Here is an 11306-nt window from a genome sequence, read left to right as displayed (position 1 = left end):
TAAGGCATTCGCTGCCACCTCCCAGGGGTTTTTGTTGGTTGGTTTGTTTTTATAATTACTCTGTCTGCAGTGAGCTGATGAGGTCACTGCTCAGTCTTTCTCTGTGAGAGCCTTGGAAGTGAGGGCTATGGGTTGAAGAGGAAACAGTGATCAGAAATTTCTTCTGCTCTAACTTAATTTTTCTATTTTGTTTGTTTACCCATACACACCAAAAATTGTCATTACACAGCTAGCAATTAAGACCATGTGATGGCTTAAGTCCAAGCACATGGGAGGCTGAGGCAAAAGGGTTGCCATGAGTTCAAATCCAGCCTGGGCTAGAAAATTCCAGACTAGCCTAGGCTATAATGTGAGACCTTAGCTTCTCTCTCTCTCTCTCTGTCTCTCTCTCTCTCTCTCTCTCTCTCTCTCTCTCTCTGTCTCTCTCTCTCTCTGTCTCTCTCTCTGTCTCTCTCTCTGTCTCTCTCTCTCTGTCTCTCTCTCTCTCTCTCTCACACACACACACACACACACACACACACACACACACCAAACAAAGGCAAAAAAACCCCCAACAAATTTAAAACCATAAATCCAAGTTTTCTTTAATTACTATTTTACTGAGTTTGATTTGGCAAAAGCTACATTTTACAACAGTTCACCCTGGAATATCACTTGATATTTCATGCTCCAGAAAGAGACAAAATAACATCATGAACATTATCATGAAATAACACTGGTCATGGAAGATGCATTCGGATGTCGCCCACGAGACAGTGCACTTGGAGACGTCTCCAGATTCAAGTGCACTGTTCAGGTTGCTCTTGAATGTAAAATGCCGAAGCTGAGATTTGGAGGAGAGCAGCTCAAGTCTTCCTACAAACGAGCTGCAGCACTGAGGAAGAGATGAGTCAGAGCACAGATCTCTTTGGCAGGAGTTAGTATGAAGCACACAAAAGAAAGAGACAGTGAGGCGGCCAAGGGAAGGTTCATAAATAAGGGAGGCTTTGCCCTGGGGACAGGCAGGCTCCTGACTGGAGACACTTGAAAAGAGAGCATTCAGACCAGAGGGAACAGCTAAGCAAAGGTCGTGGCCAGGAATGGATGGGACATGTTTGACAGAAGATGAGGGGGCATTGTGTCACAATACCAACCTTCTCTTAGTGTTTGTTCTTAGCGAGCAACTCCAAGTCTTCTGTACAATGGCTTTTCCACTAAGTGGAGAGGAATAAATTAGAAAGGTAGATGGAGCCAGATCTTGCATTGCCTTTTCTTGGGTGTCGTCTGAAAACCTGGGGGCCCATTCTGCAGATAAGGTGGAGCAAGCCATGGTTTGTGGGTTGAGTTGAACCTGACCATTGTTCTATAAGCAAGGCTGCTCAGATGGCTTTCTGAGTGATCAAGTCCAAAGGATGAGGACCACAGTTAGAGGTAGGCAAATTGGAGGGTTAGGAATGTGGCCTGAGGAGGGAAAGCAGAGACCTGAAGGGCTGGAACACAATGGAGTCTAAGAAAAGGTGAAAGGGGAGTTTCCCTTGTGTCAAAGCCCAGCCCCAGGCAGGGGGACAGCTCTGAGATGCGTTCTACTCCCAAGGGTCTGGAAGGTTGGCTTTGTGACACGTAAGGATCCTACATTCCAATAGCCACCACCCCCAAAATGTAAGAGCAAGAAGGAACTTTGGACAGACCTCTGCAGATTTCAGAAGTGAGTACATCTTTCCCTCTCCCAGTTGAAGGGAACATAGTAAAAACTCCTGACCACAATACTACCATTGGCTGCTGAAACTCCAGTACGGAGACAGGAGGATGCTGAACATGGTGTTCTCCCTCAGCACTGACAGGGTACCCGAGGCCTTCCTGTGGGCCTTATAATCCAGCGCTTTCCTTTCAGTTCCCAAAACTAAAATGATAAACAAGAATTTGATCTAAAAGTCAGCATAAGTCAGTGAAGAAAGTGGGGATGGAAAAGAAGCATGACCATGAGGAGCCACCGTGCATTAGACTCAGAGTTGCTCGGTAAGGGTAAATACTAAGTGGCTGTGAAATCTGATCCATTCCTAACGAAAGAGAAAGTTAGTGTAAGTAGAGCTGAGGGCGACAGACAGACCGACAGACAAATGCAGGCTTTTGATCGCATCTTGGCAAGAACAGCAGAAGATGAAATGGTCTGTGGCCGGAGAAGACACTTTGTGCTGCAATTATAAAAAAATAAAAATAAGGGAGATACACACACCTGGCCTCTAACTGGTAAGTCTGTCCTTACTGAATTTTATTTATCAACTATCTGCACAGTTAAACTTTAGAGCAACCCCATGAATTCCATATTTTTTCCAGCTTTTAAAAAGGGCCACCCAGAAAGAGTAAGCTACAAGCCCACCGTCGCACAGCTGTCATGTGATGGAGCTAAGAGATTAAGCAAAGTCAGTTTGTCCCCGGAGTTCATGTTACTAAACAGGACATTGATGTCATTTTATGTTTGAAGACGGGGAGGGAAAAGGGCTTGTTTGGTTGTTGGGTTGGTTTGTTAGTTGGGTTTTGTTTCCATTTCTTTTTTCTTTTTGAGAAATTGAATGCATGAGTATTGCATTTCTATAATTTCTACCACCTCTTCATTACAATTCCTCCCATGCCCCTTAACTCCCCCTCAAATTCCCAACTTCTTACTGCTGTTAAGTGTGTGCATGTACACATGGTGTGTGTGTGTGTGTGTGTGTGTGTGTGTGTGTGTGTGTGTGTGTGTGTGTGTGTATGAACTACAACCTGTTGAATCCGTTTAACACTGCTGTTATACGCGTTCAGCATTTGCCAAAGGACGCTGAATCTCAGCTCTGGTCCTCTCACTGTCCCTTCAGTTTTCCTTGTCATTGTCTTTTTCAGTCGTTCTCTATCTGTGGGTCGTGACTCCCTTAGGGGGTCTCATCAGATATCCTGCATATCAGATACTTACATTACAATCATAACAGTAGCAAAACTACAGTTTTGAGGTAGCAATAAAATAATTTTATGGTTGTGGGGAAGGGGTCACCACAACAACGAGGAACTTTTTTAAAGGGCTGCAACATTAGGAAGCAGAAGCACCCTTGATTCTCAAGAACCTCATGAGGGCACTGTCAAAGTCAATGGCTTTGCTGGAGGCCAAAGGTAGTCATAGCATCCACAGCTATCCATTTCCTCTCTAGAGTTAACCACTAGCCAAGTCATGAGGCTATTAGAAACTCAGAGATGAAGCGGCTGTGGCTCTTGCCTTCAAGGTACACATAATGCAGATGGGGAAGCCACCAGGCTTTCTTCTGCATACAGACATTTGCTGTCCAATAATGGTGTACAGAGACCTCTGGTAGAAGTGATGCTTGAATCTGGAGCACATGGGCACTGGAAAAAATTTCCTGAACAAAACACCAATGGCTTATGCTCTAAGATCAAGAATCGACAAATGGGATCTCATAAAACTGCAAAGCTTCTGTAAGGCAAAGGACACTGTGGTTAGGACAAAACGGCAACCAACAGAGTGGGAAAAGATCTTTACCAATCCTACAACAGATAGAGGCCTTATATCCAAAATATACAAAGAACTCAAGAAGTTAGACCGCAGGGAAACAAATAACCCTATTAAAAATGGGGTTCAGAGCTAAACAAAGAATTCACAACTGAGGAATGCCGAATGGCTGAGAAACACCTAAAGAAATGTTCAACATCTTTAGTCATAAGGGAAATGCAAATCAAAACAACCCTGAGATTTCACCTCACACCAGTGAGAATGGCTAAGATCAAAAACTCAGGTGACAGCAGATGCTGGCGAGGATGTGGAGAAAGAGGAACACTCCTCCATTGTTGGTGGGATTGCAGACTGGTACAACCATTCTGGAAATCAGTCTGGAGGTTCCTCAGAAAATTGGACATTGAACTGCCTGAGGATCCAGCTATACCTCTCTTGGGCATATACCCAAAAGATGCCTCAACATATAAAAGAGACACGTGCTCCACTATGTTCATCGCAGCCTTATTTATAATAGCCAGAAACTGGAAAGAACCCAGATGCCCTTCAACAGAGGAATGGATACAGAAAATGTGGTACATCTACACAATGGAATATTACTCAGCTATCAAAAACAACGACTTTATGAAATTCGTAGGCAAATGGTTGGAACTGGAAAATATCATCCTGAGTGAGCTAACCCAATCACAGAAAGACATACATGGTATGCACTCATTGATAAGTGGCTATTAGCCCAAATGCTTGAATTACCCTAGATCCCTAGAACAAACGAAACTCAAGACGGATGATCAAAATGTGAATGCTTCACTCCTTCTTTAAATGAGGAAAAAGAATACCCTTGGCAGGGAAGAGAGAGGCAAAGATTAAAACAGAGACTGAAGGAACACCCATTCAGAGCCTGCCCCACATGTGGCCCATACATATACAGCCACCCAATTAGACAAGATGGATGAAGCAAAGAAGTGCAGACCGACAGGAGCCGGATGTAGATCTCTCCTGAGAGACACAGCCAGAATACAGCAAATACAGAGGCGAATGCCAGCAGCAAACCACTGAACTGAGAACGGGACCCCCGTTGAAGGAATCAGAGAAATAACTTGAAGAGCTTGAAGGAGCTCGAGACCCCTTATGAACAACAATGCCAAGCAACCAGAGCTTCCAGGGACTAAGCCACTACCTAAAGACTATACATGGACTGACCCTGGACTCTGACCCCATAGGTAGCAATGAATATCCTAGTAAGAGCACCAGTGGAAGGGGAAGCCCTGGGTCCTGCTAAGACTGAACCCCCAGTGAACTAGTCTATGGGGGGAGGGCGGCAATGGGGGGAGGGTTGGGAGGGGAACACCCATAAGGAAGGGGATGGGGGAGGGGGATGTTTGCCCGGAAACCGGGAAAGGGAATAACACTCGAAATGTAAATAAGAAATACTCAAGTTAATAAAAATAAAAAAAAAAAAGAAGTGATGCTTGATGAAGAAAGCTCGGGAATACAGGGAGTGGAAGACTGGTGTATCAACAGTGAATATTAAGACCTAACAAGTAAAGGAACATGACCACACTCGAGAAGCCACAGTTGTCCCTCCTGGCTCGGGAGTCGAGTGCGTGTGATCACATGTGCTGAATTCACAGACCACACTATTGCATAATGTACCAAGGAGTTTGCTGTTTAATGTCTTTGAAGGAACTGAAGCTTGAAGCAGGAAGACAAATCATATTTTTCTTGAAAAAAAATTCAAGTCTATGAAGAGTAGATTGAATTCATGAAATATATAGAGGAAATTTTAAACTATTGCAGTAATCCAAGCAGTAAGTTATAGACTCCTAAATCGAGGCTACATGGATAACAGGGAGAGCTAAGAAGATACTTAGGATAAAGACTATGCCTGACAACGAGGCTGTGCATATTTACTTGTGAGGTGAAGGGCTTCTCCAGTGAAGTGGAACCAAATCCAGGTTTGGGAAGGACCTGCCTTTGAAGAACATTTAAAAAGAGATAACCAGAGTCCACGAGTCAATTATCTACACAGATGAATCTATGTGATGAGAATGCTTGACGCCAGCACATCCCCCACACCCCAATGGATGGACTGGAAACTCGGCAGCCAACACCTTACCTGGCATATTTCAGTTCATGAGGAGAGTGAGAACACCCTGAGTTTTGACTTCGGAGGTCAGACAGGATCCAAGTTTTTGACTCATTCTGTAGCATGGCTGAGAAGGAGAACCACTGTGATACCCCAGTGTGTGAGGCTGAGAGATGCTAATCTGATTGCATGGGTTACAAGACAGCCTTGCTTGTAGGACAAGAATAACGAAAAAGTTAAAAGTTTCCTCTTAACTCACACTTGCGCTACTGGGGGAGAGGGGGAGATAGTGAACTGAGCTGTAGACATAGGTGCGGAACGCAGAAGGGAGAAGTTGTTTGGAAATAGATGACAGTAGACGAAGCTGTTGATTCAGGGGCTGTCTTGGGAGAACGTGCAGCAACAAGAAACATGGCACTAGTGTGAAGAGAAGCCTGAAGATATTGGCAAGGAATCTTCCAGGGAGGTAGGAAGATTGATGCTATGGAAACTGAGAGGGACAAGAAAAGACATAATCAATATTCATAAATTTATAAAAATTCAAATAATGTAAGAGGAAAAAAAAGGAATTCACTAGTTCATAAAACAGTGACCCTAATGACCTGATTTAAATACGGCTGATTTAAATAGAAGCCAGATGATGGTAGATTGGGAACAAAGGGGATGTAGTAAACTAGAGCGCTGAATTACAGATTGTAGTTTAAAGAAACTCTGCAATTAAGAAAAGATGAGACAGAAAATAATAGGCGTGGTCATCATGAGCGTCTTCCCCTTCTACAGCAGCACTTTAATAAAATGAGGTGACATTTTGTACCCTACCATGTTGATTGGGACGCTGAAGATGGGAGGATGCTAAAGGTTGGCAACATGGGACACCTCACTCTAAATCAGTGGCCCTCAACCGTCCCAATGCTGCTGCCCTTTAACACAGTTCCTCGTGTTGTGCTGACCCCCCCCACAAGAAATTCTGTCGCTACTTCATAACTGTAGTTTTTTCCTGTTGTGAATTGTAATGTGAATATCTGATGTGCCAGATATCTGGTTTGTGACCCCCAAAGGGGTTGCAACCCACTTTTCTAGAGCAACCCGCTTTTCTCCTTAGCATAAGTAAGCAGCAGGTCTCGATGTTCTTGCCCCATTTGAACCTTTCCCCAGCTGAGGAACCTATTCTCTTCAATGTGCTAATCATATTTCTCACTGGGAGTAGTCTGTCTCCACTAGAAGGCATTTTCTCATCTCCACTTCTATGATGGAAACAGAAAATGAAGTCCCCTCTGTGTTTTTCAGACACAAAATGTTCCTGGCTCCAAGAGGAAATTCTTGTCCAGATAAACTGTCTCCTCCAAAATCTTTCCCTATCTTCCTGCAGGAGACCCTCAAAGCCTGCAGCACCCGCAACACCATGACACCTGGATCCAGACCTCCCTCTCACCAAAGCACCCAAAGCTTTTAGGGATTGGTTCATGGTCCGTGAAAGACCTCCCTATCCCACTGTCAGCTATGAGCTTAGATGGCTGTCTGTGTCCTCATGGTCCAGAATTTTCTCAACTTAAGTTCTTCGTCACATTGGTACTTTGGTTGGGACATAGTCTCCTCTCTAAGAGCATCCTCCTTAAAGGTTCATGTACCTAGAATTTGGTTCCTAGTGTGACGCTATGAGAGGAACTGAAGTAATTGAGGAGTGTGTGGCGGGAGTGGGGGTGGGGGGGAGTGCTGCCTCAGAGGGAGGTTTGGTTTTGTTCTCTTTTAAGATGTATTTATTATGTATACAGAGTCCTGCCTGCATGCATGACTGCAGGCCAGAAGAAGTCACCAGATCTCATTACAGATGTTTGTGATCCACCATGTGATTGCTGGAAATTGAACTCAGGACCTCTGGAAGATCAACCAGTGCTCATAATCTCTGAGGCAATCTCTCTCTCCAGCCTGGGGAGTTTTTCTAGTTCTCTTGGAAGTAGTCAGATCTCACAATGGGGTGGATCTAAAAGAACAAAATGATACCTATAGATCCAGACCTCTGCCTCTCACCTATAGCACCAAGCTTTTATGGAATTGGCTCATGGTCCACAGGACCTCCCTATCCCACCGTCAGCTATGAGCTTAGATGAGGAAGGCCTGCAGTCTGCCTGTGCCCTCATAATCCAGAATGTGTCCTCTGGATCCCGCCGCCCTCTGGCTTTTGATCTGACATCACGGTTCTTATACCTACTGTCGCCATTCGAATATCATTGGCCACGAGGTCTTACCTGGAGATGAACAAATGGAACATTCAAATCTTAGACTTCAGCTCCAAAACTATGACCTAAATAGGTAACTGTCTCTTCTTCATAAAGTATTCAGTCTGGAATAGTTTGTTACCGCAACAGAAAGGCATCTAAGATCCATTGGGTGGCACAGATCCAGTGTGGAAGCATCAATAATTCATATATGGAAAGTATCTTAAGTATCAATTTCCACACACTGAGAGGATGTGAAGAGAAGTGATGGGGTGTGTGAATGTAGGACAGGATGTGGAGAAGATTTAACTGCCTACTTAAAACACCCACTCTTGGCTAAAACAGATCCACATGAGGCCCAGATGCTCAACATTTAAAAATCAACATTGGAAAGATGCCTCAAGTCAATGACAAGCACACTTGCGTTCTTGCATAAGAACCCGAGTTCAAATCTCCACGCATTAAAAAGTCAGGCATGGCTGTTCTCACGCTGTAACACCAGCACTGGGGCATGGGGAGAGACAGGGGCATAACTGGGGCTTATTCCCCAGTTTTGCTGCAGTGAGAGCCTCTGCCTCAAGGGAATAGTGCGAGGCACGGCAGAGCAGGACACTTAACATTCTCCTTTGGTATTCATGCACGTATCATGCGTACATCACACATATATAATACACACACACACACACACACACACACACACACACACACACACACCACTGTGTGTAAACCCTTAGGCCACCAGTCACATGTTCAACATTTTTAGATCTTATCCCAACACGATGAAAAACGTTCTTTCCAGCCTCCTGGCTGCACTCAAAAAGCCTCAGCTCTAGTGTTCACTACGTAACCTGGTAATTCTGAGTCCACCCACATGGCTACTCTCACTGGCCACCTTGCTCTGAGTATTACCTATTTTTCCCCTTCCTGGTTTAGAATTTCAGATGGTTAGCCATAGCCATCCAGCATTCACCTGGGATCTTGGGGTCTGAACTCAGGTCTTCACACTTGCATGACCACATGCTTTAACTACTGAGCCATCTCTCCAGCCTCCAGTACTCTTGCGTTCTTTCCTCTGTCCTGCTGGTGAGCATTTGCACCGAACTGATAAAGTCCTGTATGATCTTCAGTTTACTCATCTGAAAATGGAGATAAATTAGACCAGATCTTGATGTTCATCTGGTTCACATGCATCGTTTGAACTCCAATGAGGACTTTCAGATTAACTGTTTCTAGGTACCTGTGGAGTGATGGACAATGAACCGGTTTAAATTCAGTTGACTGTATGAAGGTGAGGTCTTTGAATTAAAATTATACCATGACAGGAGAGAACAAGTGTTCATTCACATGGCCTTACTTCCAGCAGGAGCCACATCTGGTTCTCGTGTAACAAGCTTGAAGTTCTGGGTTTTGTTTTGTTTTCGTTTTTGTTTTCCTATTAAAACCCAATTGAGTACATTTATAACACTCTGACTGATTTTATGGCCAGCACAGCTCTGAAATGAACCTGGAGCAGTAATAGAAAGGGACTCTCCCCTTCTGCCTAAATAGCCATCCTGTGTTTTGATCTGAATTGAATTGGACATTTCTTCTCCCTCCCTTTCAAACAGGAATTTACTGACAAAGGATGACAGAAAAAATTCTGGAAAAGTTCGATGCCCTGGAGGAGAAAGCAAGGATACTTGCAGCCATCAGGGAAAAGGTGTGTGAGGGAGAAGCTAAAAATAAAGTACTCACAAAAACTTAGCACTTCAGATAAGATTTTTACTTTGTAACTAATGGTACATTGACATTGAAAATATAAATGGACTTGTAAGAAGCAAATACTTTAATCAATTGAGTGTCACATATCCAGGTAGATAACAAAATGATTCATTAATCAGTGGCAGAGAGTTGGCCTCATAGACTGAAGGCCACAGTACCACAAAACAAACAACAGAAAGAAAACAGCAACAATAAGAATTAACAGTACAGGGCTGGAGAGATAGCATAGCGGTTAAGAGCACTGACTGCTCTTCCAGGGGTCCTGAGTTCAAATCCCAGCAACCACATGGTGGCTCACAACCATCTGTAATGAGATCTGATGCCCTCTTCTGATGTGTCTGAAGACAGCTACAGTGTACCTATATATAATAAATAAATTAAAAAAAAAAGAATTAACAGTACAAGATCACTTCTAGGTAGCTGCCATATTCTAGTAGAGTGACACTGAGTACAACAGTCATACTCCAAGGCAGGCCACGTGCTCAGGAGTAAGTTGCTCAACACAAATTGAATTCAGTGGGGGTTTTCTTGTGCTTTTTGTTTGTTTTGTCCTTTTGTTTGTTTATTTTGGGTTTGGTTCTTTAAGGAGAGAAAGGACATGAAGTTGGTGGGCAGATCTAGGAGGAGTTGGAGAAGGGGAAAGAATATAATCAAAATATAATGTATAAGATTCTCAAAAAAAATAAGCCTTAAAAAGGAAAAGTGACATTTGGTATTGTTGCTAAATTACAAATATTACAAATAATATACAGAAACAAAGTAAACTAAATATATAAAAACAAGTATATAGAAACAAAGTAAACTAAAATAGGCAAGATTCAGAGTTCAAGAGGAAAAAATAACAAAGATAATAGTTCCCAAACACAAGAATTTTAGCACATTTGAGCAAGTTAATTTTTGTTCCCTGGAAATTCTTTTCGAAGTATATACTACAGGCTCACAACCACCTGTGGTTCCAACAGCCATCCAGCAGGAAGGACATCTCCAGCTTAGTCTCATTGTGGTTTCTCCATGTTCTGCAACCCAAGTATGTATCTCCAAGAGCAAGGTCTTTCCTTAATTCAACTCAGACAGTCAGCAGTACTGGCAACATAGTTTTACAGTGTTAGGGTTTTCAGAGATCCCCATGGGCAAAACTCACAAGGAGGTAGCCCACCACTTACACAGGGGTCATCCCCTAACAGCCTTATTGTTCCTGAAAGTGCCTTTGCAAGTCACAACATCTTTTTTTAAATCTTTTAATTGATGTATCTACTGTTCTTCTACAATGTTTTTACAAGCCTGTAAAATGCTTGATAATTAGCATTATGTAATTTTAGAAAGCATTTTAACATTCATCCAAGCAAGTGCTAACTAGTCTTGAGATTTAAAAAACTAAGGGGATTTTTTTTTTAAGTTAGCAAACCTAATATGGTAAGAAAATATTCTATCACTTGAAGCAATTATTTTATCAAAAAGACAATGTTGAATACATCGGTGTGGTAGAAATGCTACCTTGCCTGTCTTTTCCTAACCCGCTATCATCTTCCATAAGGAATCTGGCCTCTTCATTCTGGGGTGCTGCACCACTCTAGGTCCACTTTAGTTCTCCACCCACACAGTGATGCCAGATCACACTGATTTCCAGGGCAGAGGCTAAAGGCACGAATGCATTGACCTGGGATTCTCATCACTTGAGCTGGCTCCCTGGATGAGGATAACAAGCTCCAAGTAGGAACTGAGGCCTCACCTCTCCATCAGTGATACCTAACTGGTTAAAGAGCTCCAG

General features: G+C 43.2%; 1 protein-coding gene and 1 long non-coding RNA gene across 18 annotated transcripts in view; one reads left to right on the top strand and one right to left on the bottom strand.

Annotated features, from left to right (window-relative positions):
• Positions 1 to 558: 558 nt before the first annotated feature.
• Positions 559 to 1581, bottom strand: LOC134486958 (uncharacterized). The gene is made up of 3 exons (XR_015621008.1): positions 1462 to 1581; positions 1134 to 1193; positions 559 to 874 (listed from the first exon to the last, which is right to left on the bottom strand). It is a non-coding gene; the product is annotated as an uncharacterized LOC134486958 (long non-coding RNA).
• A 79-nt stretch (positions 1582 to 1660) lies between these two features.
• C5h1orf141 (similar to human chromosome 1 open reading frame 141) overlaps positions 1661 to 11306 on the top strand; it is a 63679-nt gene continuing 54033 nt past the window's right edge. For 8 of the 17 annotated variants that reach the window (NR_197172.1, NR_197171.1, NR_197170.1 and 5 more), the window contains 2 exon segments: positions 1664 to 2226; positions 9385 to 9476. Coding sequence is in view for 8 of the 17 variants with exons in the window: in NM_001431221.1 (NP_001418150.1) it covers positions 9402 to 9476 (75 nt within the window). In the remaining 9 variants the exon portion in view is untranslated. 17 annotated transcript variants of the gene reach the window in all.

The sequence above is a fragment of the Rattus norvegicus genome, chromosome 5 (genome assembly GCF_021556685.1).
Source record: "Rattus norvegicus strain SHRSP/BbbUtx chromosome 5, alternate assembly SHRSP_T2T, whole genome shotgun sequence".
Classification (NCBI taxonomy): Eukaryota; Metazoa; Chordata; class Mammalia; order Rodentia; family Muridae; genus Rattus; species Rattus norvegicus.
The sequence above is the reverse complement of the archived record's forward strand: the minus strand, read 5'-3'. Positions and strand labels throughout refer to the sequence as shown.